This window comes from Hipposideros armiger, unplaced genomic scaffold, assembly GCF_001890085.2.
Source record: "Hipposideros armiger isolate ML-2016 unplaced genomic scaffold, ASM189008v1 scaffold_292, whole genome shotgun sequence".
In the NCBI taxonomy this organism is placed as follows: Eukaryota; Metazoa; Chordata; class Mammalia; order Chiroptera; family Hipposideridae; genus Hipposideros; species Hipposideros armiger.
The window spans coordinates 1,099,633-1,112,391 of record NW_017731642.1 but is presented as its reverse complement, the minus strand read 5'-3'; the positions used below and the strand labels follow the sequence as shown (position 1 = coordinate 1,112,391).

Genomic DNA, 12,759 nt, shown 5'->3' with positions numbered 1-12,759 from the left:
AGACAGATTTTATTGTCTTTGTTTTCTGTCCCAGGAAAACGAAGTGCTATGCCAATAGGAAAAACAAACCTTAATTCTGTCTTAAGAAAAAGTTGTATACTCATCTCCAAAGGAAAATCTTTTCTATAGCAGCAAATGATATCTTAATGAGGTTAGTGGATCTGATAAACATCATTTACAGGATCACTTATAGACTTGCTGCCAGACAGATTCCCACAATCCATCAGGAGCCCAAACATCAGGGCCCCAGGACCCCAATCCCTCTGGGGGCTTATATCCCAGACAAAGGCCTGCAAGTGTAAGTTCAAGGGAGACTGTTTTCAGGACAGAAGCAGGTACACCGAAAGTTGCATAGGTTCCTATTTTGATTTTACTGACTCCGACATACATCTTAGCAATTCAGTATGTTGTTGTACCCATTTTCTGTGCCTCAGCTTCCTTGACTGTAAAATGGTGGGATCAGTACCTAGCTCATACGATTGCTGTAAGGATCAAAATAATTTTTTTATAAAACACTTAAACCCATGCCCAACACACAGTAAGCACTATGTGTTTCTTAATGTTAAGTAAGTAAATAGACATGAACATATCCATTTATATATTTTAAAAGTGATTTTTCATGCTTTGCAAAATTCCAAGTAATTTAAAAATTATGTTATTTGCACACTTGTAGGTACAGGAAATATACTTCAGGAAGATTAAAGTATCGCCTTATGACTAAAATTTGAAATCCCACTGAAAATGCATCCATTTGATTAGAATGGTATTATAGTCTTTGGGGCCTTAGAAACATCAAAACAGGTTAAAAATTCTTTAAGTCCACCATGTTTTGCTTTCCACTATTATTGATACTGACAAATAAGCCTATCCACTGCCAAAAGAAATACAAGTATTCAGTTGTCGGAAAAGTCATGACGTATTTTTTCTATGTTTTTCGTTGCAAAAATGTGACATGACTTTTCTGACAACCCAATATAATGCAGTGATCAGGTTTCTCTCTTTTTTTTAAACAAGAAAAGTTTCCCGTTTTCTCCACGTAATTTCTTCTAAGTTGGGGGTTACTGGTCATTTCAGAGGGCGCTCTTGTCATTTTCCCGACTATAAGTACTTCCTTGGTCTGAGTTTCTAGGTGAGTGTGAGTGTTCCACAGCAATACTCAGCTCAAACCTCCATCTTCAAGTATAAATTGAAAGCATGCTCTAAAAAAGAGCATTTGCTGAGAGACTTCATGCAATGCCGGAGAAAGACTGGAACGCTGAGAATGTAATAGGGGCAGGACTCGGAAGAAATACACACGAATTGGAACATGGCTTTTCAATGTAGGGTTCATTTTTTTATGCTTCATTTGGCGTTAATTTTCTTTTAGCAGAGCTACCATATAATTTCCTAGTAGCAGCTATTCAAGACTTTTGTTTCTTTTTCTTGCAGGTTGTTTTATGAAACAGACTGTGGAGAGGAGATGCATCATTTCCAGCTACTATGAAGCGTCCTCCTTTCCCTTCCTGGTACTTAGGCCAATATATCAAACCCCTGCAGCACGAACCCTTGCCCCATAAACTGCAGTCCCAGCTCAGAAAACCCCTGCTACTCTGGCCTATCCCACCAGGCCCAGAAAGGGGGGTGGGGAGAGCATAGGGGCTGGGACAATAGTGGGGACATAATCCTACGCAAACAATCTTTTAAAAGGAGTTTAAGTTTTTTGTTTGTTTGTTTTGTTTTTAAGCTGAGCCATCCTGCCACCTGTTGGCAGCTCAGTGGCTGCTCAGCTCGGGCTGGGAATCGAACCGCTGTTGCTCAGAGCTCAAACTCTTGAGCGAGCTCTTAACCAACTGAGCCAGTAGGCTGGCTCAGGAGTTTAAGTTTTTTACCACCAAAATTATAGGGCAGCTACACTGAGAATTCCACAGAGAGTCTTCTGTACATTAAGCCAGGGCCCTAACTAACAACACACTATTGTTTCTATGAAAAAATAAAATTCTAGTTCCAAATACTTGACCTCAAATGAGCTTTTACAACAGAACTTGGGTGGGGGACTAGTTCACATACTCCCACACACTCAGAGACAGTTCCTGTTTCTATCAATCAGGCTGTCCATCTGTCTGTCCATCCATTCACACTACCTTTTCAGGAAGGTACAGCATAATTATCAAAGAAATGTGAAGAGCAAAATGCTACGATTGAAAGAATAAAGTTAAGCATTTTATATTTATTGACTTCAAAGCAATGGTTCTATTGTAAACTCACCTTTACTGAATTTTATAAAAATGAATCAACATTAAAAATGTTTCTTTTTTTTATAGAGGTGGTGTGGTATAAAACATAGGACATGAGTTTTGTAAACTGTGAATCTCAGGTGAAGCTACTTAACTTTTCCAAGCCTCCGTTTCCTTAAGTATTAACAGGGATGATTATATTAATGCTTGTAAATTAACTCTTATCTGAGATCATATAAATGTCTAGCAATAAACTTGGCAAACAGTGGTTATTTCCCATCCTTTCTCCCTCTTAACCTATTTAACCTCTTTTTGAACTCACTGTTTCACTTCAATAAAACTATTTTTTAACCACATTTAAGTTTCAGAAGCTTTGATTTAAACTTTTCTCTGTACTTTGGTACCATATCCGTTTATCTGCTTGACTTAGGTTAATGTTCAAAATATACTAATATGGATAGATTATTCACTTAAAATTAAGTAGGTTCAAAGAGCTTCCTTACATTGACGATAGTACTCATTTATTTGTACTGACTCACCTGTGTCTGTCCCACCCCAAATATTTGATTTTTACAAGACTTTGTGGATTTTACGTTTTTTTCTTTTCTCTTTTTATCCTTGAAGAGGGACTTAGCCTTTCGTAACGCCTCAACCAAGATCCTTTCTGTGACAATAGTTAGCAAAGTCAGGTTGTACTTCAATGAATCAAAGATCTCAGTGAAGGACAAACTGGATTTTATTCAAGTAGATTCATCAAGTGTGCTTTCCAGGTTACTATTAGGTCCATCCCACTGCAGAAGCAGAGGCAAGGGTTGGGGGTAGCATTCTGCAGCCTGAGCAAATGCTTAGGAGCAGCGGAAGGAACCCGCTGTCCACTAGGGCCCTGTGGCTTCAGGTAGGCAGGAGTCCACTCTGCTGCTTGGTGTGTCCAGGACTCTGCCCACTCCCGACACTCTCTCACTGGTCCCCATTCCTGGTGTCTGTCCTATTTCTGGCTGTCAGAGTTGGGGGATCTGCTTGTCAGTTGGAATTTGACATTCTTGCTCCTTATTCTATGGTGTCATAATCCTCAATTTTTTCAGGTCACTCTGTATCTGCTGGAGATCAGGTCCTGCCTGCCAAGTTTAACCTCAGGGTTATAAAATATATTCTCTGTTGTGTGGAAACCTGAAGGCCTGGGAGATTTAGTATAATATATAGCCCCCAAAAAGCACATATATAAGCCCAAATTCTAAAATGTTATTTGCTTTAGTTTGTAAGATCAGAACACTTCCTTTGCTTTGAATTGAAGTGTAGGGATTTTCTTAATCCTCTTGTAAAAAATATGTTTCTATCATGTGTCTACCATGTGGCCAGAGCTCGGAGATGTCCAGATACCCTGCATTTACCGCGTTTGTGTATTCAAGATTCATTCAGGTACCTTACTATGAAGCCAAATGTCTGGCCCTATATTAATTTTCAGGAGTACTGATTTTAATTTTCTGGTGCAGAAATAAGGCCAAATAAATAGGCAAAAAGAGTAGACCTATACAAATGGCTTTAACTTACTAATTCATCTTTGACAGCAATTTTAGATTACAATGGTCCAGAGGACAAAGTGCATAATTAATGATGAGAAAATGATTCCTTCAAGTCCCATAATAAAGAGTTCTCCCTGCAGCAATCATTTGTCTGGAGTTTTATTCATGCAAAAGTGATGGCTATGCCTTGCTCCTGTCCCCTTCATTCCAGTACTGTTCAGTCTGCATTTCTGTGAGTCGGGAAATAGTGCGCTGAAATGCAAAGATTTCTTCTTCTCCAGTAAACATGGAAAGTCCCGCTGAGTCCTGATGGTCAAAACACAAAACAAAACAAAATAATAACCTAGCACCAATTAAAACCACCACAAATAAAAATTTACAGAACTAAGTGCAGGTTAAAAAAAACAACTTTTTAGGTTTATGCGTTTGGATTACAAAATGTTGTATGAATTCTTTTTTTTTCATATACAATCTCTTAAATTAGACTAGGGACTCAACTCATTTAAACCAATAATCAATAACTAAAACAAATTACCAGGGAGAAAACAGTAGGGAAAGGATTAGAATTATTAAAGCTAAAATGACACCCAAAAATCCAAATATGAAAAATTTTGCTCATACCCAACTTTTCTTCTTAAGGAAGGGCATTCCAGATTAAAAAAAGGAATTCTTTCTCCAAAAGTGCATTCCAGAAATAATGAATGACAAAAAACAGTAGTTCTGGTAAGTTAGGAAGAGAATGATGCTCTCTTCCAAAGCATCATAGACAGGGTTACACTCCCAAAGCGAGGCCCTGAGTACAAACCTCTGAACAAACTTTTCCAAACTGATGACTGAGAGTTCTCCTGTGGGGCCTGGGAGCTTAATTTGGTAATGCTTCTGGTCTTGAGCTGCTGGGACACTTAATCCTCCCGTCTAGGATTCAGCTGGGGAGCCCTCTGTGAGCCCAGTAAACAGCCTGGGACTAGTGATACCAACCGGGGCCCACAGCCATTAAGTGGATGTTGAATTTTTGTCTCTTACTTTAGGGGTTTGCTATTATACGCTCAGAGAAAAGCTCTGGACTCCTAAGTCCATATTCCCTACTGGCCCACTGTAAAGCCACACAACCCTGCGGTCACATGCCCTGATTTCTTCATACATATATTATTAGCCCCAACTGCTGACCTTACTTTGCCTTATATCTGAACCCTGATGCTCCGGCCGGGGGCCGGGGTGGGTGGGCGGGGGCAGAAATCTAAAAGCCAATGATTGAAAGGACTTTAAAAACTGAGATGATATAGCTTCTCAAGTGTACTCTTTCAAATTGTCAAAGACATTATTTAGATATAAGTATTGCTCTTAGAGAAACCACCATTTCCAAAGGTCTCAGCACATGTGTTTATAAGCAGCTATTTATTTCTACACATAATCATATTTTGAAAGTTTGCTTTTTAAAGAATTATAGGCTTCATTTTCCCAAACTCCTAAGAATGCATAATTTCTACTCAGGTCAATAAGGAACTGTTTTCACATTCCAAATAGCCTTTTACCTCTGGGGCTGGGAGAATGGGGTTCCCCTCATTTTGGGGGTGAGCATATATTTAAGTTTTTGACTAACATTTCTTTTTAAATTAAACGTATTGGGGTAACATTGATTAATAACATTATATAAATTTCGGGTGAACATTATAATACAACATCTATAACTTTATTGTGTGCTCACCAGCTAAAATCTAGTCTCCTTCTGTCACCATATATTTGACCCCCTTTACACTCTTCATCCTCCCCTTCTCCTCCAGTAACCACCATTCTGTTGTCTGTATGAATTTGTGTGTTCATTTGTTTGTTCTGTTAATTTGTTGCTTTTTGCTTTATTGTCCACATATGAGTGAAATCATATGGTTCTTGTCCTTTTCCGTCTGACTTATTTCACTTAGCATAATACTCTCGAGGTCTATCCATGTTGCCACTAATGGCAATATTTCATCTTTTTTATAGCTGAGTAGTATTCCATTGCATATGAGATCTATCCATGTTGTCGCAAATGGCAATATTTCATCTTTATTTTTTTATAACTGAGTAGTATCCCATTGCATATATGTACCACATCTTTTTTATCCATTCATCTGTCAAAGGACACTTGGGTTGTTTCCATGTCTTGGCCACCGTGAATAATGCTGCAGTGAACACAGAGGTATATACTTGTATATCTTTACAAATAAGTGTTTTCAAATTTTTCAGGTAGATACCCAGAAGAGGAATTGTTGGGTCATATGATAGCTCTATTTTTAATTTTTTGAGGAACCTCTATACTGTTTTTCATAGCGGCTGCACCAATTTATATTCCTACCAGCAGTGTACAAGGGTTCCCTTTTCTCCACATCCTCTCCAACACTTGTTATTACTTGTCTTATTGATAATTGCCATTTTAACAGGTATGTGGTAGTATCTCATTCTGGTTTTGATTTGCATTTCCCTTATAAGTAGTGATTTTTGAGTATCTTTTCATCTATCTGTTGGCCATTTGTATGTCTTCCTTGGAAAATTGTTCAGGTCTTCTGCCCATTTTTTAATTAGATTGTTTGTATTTTTGTTGTTGAGTTGTATAAGTTCTTTATGTATTTTGGATATTAGCCCCTTATTGGAGGTGTCATTTGCAAATATCTTCTCCCATTGGTTGGTTGCCCTTTTTTGTTGTTGTTGGTTTCTTTTGCTGTGCAGAAGTTTTTTAGTTTGATATAATCCCACTCATTAATTTTTTTCTTTTATAATATCTCCCTTGCCTTTGGGGTCAAGTTCACAAAAACCCCTCTGAGACCAAGGTCCATAAGTTTAGTGCCTATGTTTTCTTCTATGTATTTTATTGTTTCAGGTCTTATATTCAAATCTTTAATCCATGTTGAGTTAGTTTTTGTATATGGTGTCAGATAGCATTAACTAATGTTTCAATTGTCTACAATTGAGAAATATAGCCTATAGTGCTTATTTATATTTATACAGAAGAAGGAAATGCAAAGTCACTTCTGGTTGGTGTGCGGTGAATCGCCAGACTCCAAGCACCAGGAAAATTGGCCCAGCACTGTTCCCTACAGAGCGTCCTCAGAGCCCGGCACCCACAGGTGCTCCATAAGTGTTTATGGAATGGGGCTTGTGATTTCTTTTTAATATTTGGATAATATTTCTTTTTTTAAATAAGATTTTTATTAAAATATAGCCAACATACAATATTATATTAGTTTCATGTGTACACTATAGTTATTCAACATTTATAGACCTAAAGAAGTGATCACCATGATAAGTCCAACAACCATCTGACACTGTACCACTCTATCACAATATTATTGACTATATTCCCCCATGCTGTACATTACATCCCCATGACTTATTTGTTTTATACTTGGAAATTTGGACCACTTATTCCCTTTACCTTTCCCCCCACCTTTTTAAAATTTTTCAATTGGGATTTCTTTTTAAGCCAGGGACCTTGCTAGGCTCTCCATGGTCCTGGAATAGCCAGCCCACACGCCTGGATACTATATTGTGCCCTCTGCACACCCGGGACATGAAGAAGAATATCCAGAAAAGGCAGCTCAGTGTGGTGGAATAAGCTCTGGGCTGCATTTAGTCAGCGGTGTGACCGCATGTGTGCCCATCAGTCCACCAAGCTCGACTTTGTTTTTGACATAAGCAAAAACAATCACTAAGTTTCCTTCCATTCTAAGACTGTAATTCTCTGTATTTAGTGAGTCTGCTATACTGGCTTTAGAAGAAAGCAGCAAATCAATGGTTAAATATATACTTGCATTCCTTCTTCAAAATGTAGCCATGTATCAAACCAAAAACAATTAAGCTGTTTTATAATAAAAAAAAAAGATTATGGTAATATCACCTACCTGGCTCAGCCCCAAATCATCCATCAGTATTCTGCTTTGCTCCAACTCACTGTCATGATGTTGATGCAAAAATAAGTTTGATAAAGGAGCCGATGCAGAACAAATTATGCGCACCTGAAACAGGAAAATGTGAAAATGGTGTTACTCCTGATGCTTCACGAGTTGAAGGTAAGAACAAATCTCTCACATAATAAAACTCTGTCATAACAGAGTTTTGACAAACTCTGAGCTTAGGTTTTTGCTTTTAAAATGTCCATATTTTTTCTAATAGTTTGGATCTTTTTAAAGTGATATTGTTAAACTTCACAGTACCTTTCAAAATATTTCCCCACAGTTTACACAATCCTGTGAAGTAGGGAGCAAAGGTTTTCTTGGGCAGCTTCAGGCCTGGAGAGGCCTCAGCTTGTAATGCCAGCCCAGCTCTTCTGGTCCTAAGTCCAATGGTCTTTCCATGACACCCCAAAGGTGACATTTATAGCTAGCTGTTTGAAGCCCGTCTCTGTGTGCATCAAAGATGCTCCCCAGACTCACTGAAAAGAGGTTACCATTTTGCTGGATAGGTAAACTGCTAAGGTCAGTGCATTGCTACTCTAATTACACTCCAAGTTTCCAGAATGTACATTTATATCAGCATCATGCCAAGACATTCTGCAAAAAGACTAAGTTTTACATTCATATTTTTTTATTATACAAGTGTTTGAGTGTGTATATGTGATCATACATTGGAAAGAGCTTTTATATCTTTATAAATTTTACATCCACTAGTTTAAATACAAAATATACTCTTCTTGATATTTAAAGAGTCCTGAATTTGCTTCCAGGACTCACAGTTATCCTTTTAAAATCATTATTTAAATAAATATGCCAATATTTTTAAATAATGTATTGACATTTGGGACTAGCTTTTCCATTTCCAAATGGCCTTCTACTGCCTCTTATAAATTCTTTTAATCACAAATGACACTTTTTTCCCATTATTTAGATGGAAATACCCTAATTTCACAAATTCCCACAAATATATTTTAGAATAAAGTCTGCTTAATGCTCCTAATTTCTGAAATAAGATAATTTCGACTACTCCTTTAAAAAAGAGTATAGACTCTAAATGTGTGATTTAATTAAAGCAAATGTTAGTAGAGTGGTTCTGGTATTCCATCATATTGCTAGAAAAAATTTTTTTCTCTCTAATTAAGAAGTGAAACAGTGGGCGTGAGATAGGATTAGGGATGGGGACAGTAAACTTTCTTCAAGGTATTCCTAGCTGAAAGATTAAAACAAAAAAGTTTATCAACCCTGCACTCTAAAAACCCCTACTAATGTCCCTGCACCACTTTCTTCTTGAAGCATTAGCCCTCTAAACACAGAGTGTCACCTCCGGGCCCACTCCCTTTATTCCAGACTCCATGTGACTATTCTGAAGCAGAGTCTCTGGATGAGTGACCCAGCAGACAAGGGGTAGTACTTGATTCCCAAGCTATGGTTCTCAGCCTCCTGCCTCCCCTGACTCCTTGATCACATGCACGTGGACCCATGGGGGCATGCAGATTTTGAGGTCACTCACTAAGGCAGGCTCCCCTTCATGCTCAGGCCCATCGCAGGGCCTCTGCTGCGAACTCCCCACCCTGGTGATCCCTTTCAGCCTGCACTGGAGTTTGGCTACCACTTCTCAGCGTTTTGAGAAGCACCTGCAGAGCTTGTGAACATGCAGTTCCAGACCCATCCCTGGTCCTCATTTGCCTGATGGGTGGGCTCCGGAATCTAGATCTTTAGGAGCCCAGATGGTTCTGATGTGGGTGGTCCTCAGCAGGACTTCCCCGTGTCCACGCCTACCTCAGCCCATGGCACCATACTCCGTTCTCTCTTTCTGAGAGGTCATCTCACAGTGGTGATTTTACCTTTAGTTCTGTGGACATTTAATTAACGTTTCTCTGATAATAGCAGGTAGGCGCCATGTCTGGCTTTGCTAGTCATTGAATTTCTAGTGTTTAGCACTGTGCTTGACATGATAAAGGTTAATGAACGAATAAATGGAACATGGAAGTCTCACCTCTCCCTCCTAGCAGATTCTGGTATTTTCCTCCTCCCTCTAAAGTCCCTTCAGTTTTAGAATCACTGCTAGACCTATTTCTGTACAGGAATAGGGAGAAAAACTGTATCTGACAGTAAAATATTTACATTAATTCTAATTTGAAGTTGTACTTATGCTGTTACCATAAAATATATATTTACAGATATGTACTAATAGTGGCTAACCTCCACTGAAAGTTTACAATATGCCATAAGACGCTCTAAGTGCTTTACGTGCTCATTTAATCCTCACAAGTGTAGGAGGTAAGTACTATTGTTACCCGCTATGTCTACAGAAGGCAACTGAATCTCAAGAGGTTAAGCTGGTCCTCAAGGTAGACAGCCTGGGCCTGGGGCCCCTCCTAACCACTAGGCTGCACTGCCTCTGATGAATGGACAATGGCTTGCAATTCATGCTAAAGCACACAGATAAAAACAACAAGATGGTACAATGCTAGTTCCTGGGGTTTCTGGATCATAGGGAGAGAGAGCTCCAATACTGAGGGTCCTGTAGTTATACATTCATTCATCCATTCATTTGTTCATTCATTATTTTATCAGTCCAATCATTTATTCATGCAACAAATATTCATTGACCACTCAGTCTAGGTGAGGCATTGTGTTGTACAGCATCATAGAAAAAGCACATGATATGTCTAGTTGGATGACAAAATCATTAATATAGCAGAGTGTCTTACGATGGGAGTTTTACTAGACGACTACTAATACTCCTATGAGTACTGCTGCTAGTAGTACTTACATAGCACTCAGCTTGTGCCAAGCATGGTTTTTAAATGCTTTATGTGGATTGGCTAATTTTGTCCTCACTATTCTCTGAAGTAAAAAATATTATTATCCCAATTTACAAATGAGGAAACTGAAGCACAGGGAAGTGAACTAAATGGTAGGCCAGCGTTTCAGCCCAGGCAATCTGGCTCCACAGTTTAAAACGTCAGTTGGAAGGAAATACACTATATCCTTACCTTGAAATCATAAAAGTTATCAATGAGAGTGATGAATCTTCGAGCTTGAGTCCTTTTTGCCAGCGAAAATTGTGGAATGTTTCGCAAAAATATTGTATCAAAATTCTTTGATAGTTCCAAATAGTCACTGGCTCCAAGGGGCTATAATTAAAATGAAATAAAGGATAGAAAATTAAAATAAGCCGATTTTGGTTGCTCTTGGATTAGTTTCATTTGAAAACACTTCTTTTTCTTTTCATGGTGTGACCCAGGTGGTAGCTTTGGGGTAACTTGACCAAATGGAGCAGCGCTTTCAGAATAGGTTAAGGTGGTGTATACTATACTGTAACGGTGATGTAAAAAGGGGCCAGAAAGAAAATGAAAGCGTGCTGGGGAGTGAAAGAATATCTCTAGCGACCTCAGTTGGTATCCTATAGGCCACCCTTCTAAATCCAGTCTTCACTCTTTTTATTTATCTGACATAACTTTAATCATGTCCTAACAAATCCTTCCTAGGACTCCACTGCAAACTGGCACTGCTGTTAAATGGAGCTGTCTTATAATGACATGCTGAATATTATTATGTCACCATTTTGAAATAAAAACTATGCTTCAGGATGAAAATCGGAAATTATTTTTCATGTAATGTGTGGTACAATTATTCAAGTGCAACATAGTAAACACCGCTAACCTCTACGGGATATATAGTGATGGGGGGCAGTTAATGAGCAGAAGTAGACTGACGACTCATGCATGATTTGGGGAAGCAGTCTATCTCTTGATTTGAGAGGGATATGGCACTCAAGGTCTACAAAATTATTCACAAAGGTGCACCTACAGATATGAAAGTGTTTGTTCCTGAAACATGAATTGAGCTCACGAAAATGATGAAAACTATCTGCAAACGCATTCTTTGGGTTTAGGAATATTCCTCGGAAACGTTACCTCTCCTCTAGGTAAGTGATGTGTGGATGATTGTATCTGTAAGCAGGGCTCAGGGGAGCATTTCTGGCCCTGCAAAAGTATAGGGGAGACCAGAGACCGAGCAGGCCGGGTTCTACTCTGAGGTCCTTCCGAAAACTCTGGGATCACCATGACCCATCCATGGGACACAGGCACTGAGCCTCCTCAATTTCTGGCAGAATCCATCAACACTCCTCTCTGTTCAAAAATGTCTCCCTCCTGGATGAAAAAGGTGAAGGGATTAAGAACAAATTGATAGTTACAAAATAGCCATGGGGATGTAAAGCATAGGGAATATAGTCAATAATATGGTAATAACTATGTATAGTGCCAGGTAGGTTCTAGACTAACTGGGAGGATCACTGCATAAATTATATAATTGTCTAAACACTATGCTGTACACCTGAAACTAACATAAAATAATACTGAATGTCAACTGCAACTGAAAAAAATAAATAATTTTTAAAAATATCTTCCTTGGGGAATCATTTGCATTAAAACTTCTTTCAAAAACGTAGACATGGCTATTTTCCTGGGAGAAGTGGGGAATTGTGAGGCGGGGGAGAGTCATTCCCACCTTGGAGCCCATTAATTTCCTACCACTATCCTAACAACCAGCTGAACCAGTTACACTCAGGAAGGGCTTCTCCTGGTGATGTGGGAATAAGAGTAAATATGAGGTAAGCCCTGGAGAAGTGGTCCCCTCAAGACAGAGCAGTTCTCAGGAGGAGGCAGCAATTTGGAGACCTAGGGCAAAGGGGCACAAAACGAGAGAGAGAGAGAGAGAGAGAGAGAGAGAGAGAGAGAGGGAGAGAGAGAGAGAACGAACAAAGAATGACATGACTCCTTTGGAAGTCTACTTAGAGATGTCCCTACCTCATCCCCTCTCACCAACCCGATAACAAATGCGGGGAGAGGGAGACCATTTTTGCCTTTCCGATTTCCCTCCCTGGCTAGAGAGCTTTCATTACCAGATCCAGTGCCTGACCTTAGCTGAGACACCCTCGCTCACCTCAGCCACACAGAGGAGGGAGGGAGGGAGGGAGAGAGGGAGCGGGAGAGGGAGAGAGGGAGGGGGAGAGGGAGAGCTTTGTCTGTTTGGGTGGCTGGTTTAACCTTGAATCTCCTACAAGGGAAACTTGTCCAGCCTGATATGGAC

The 12,759-nt window shown here is 39.3% G+C and overlaps 1 protein-coding gene across 1 annotated transcript in view; it reads right to left on the bottom strand.

Annotated features, from left to right (window-relative positions):
• Nucleotides 1–2,931: 2,931 nt before the first annotated feature.
• Nucleotides 2,932–12,759, bottom strand: part of AFG1L (AFG1 like ATPase) — a 160,183-nt gene continuing 150,355 nt past the window's right edge. The window contains exons 10-12 of the mRNA XM_019658969.1: nt 10,659–10,799; nt 7,609–7,722; nt 2,932–4,039 (exon numbers count right to left, since the gene is read on the bottom strand). Of these exons, the coding sequence (XP_019514514.1) occupies nt 3,914–4,039; nt 7,609–7,722; nt 10,659–10,799 (381 nt within the window). The 3' untranslated portion in view covers nt 2,932–3,913. The remainder of the gene's footprint in view (nt 4,040–7,608; nt 7,723–10,658; nt 10,800–12,759) is intronic.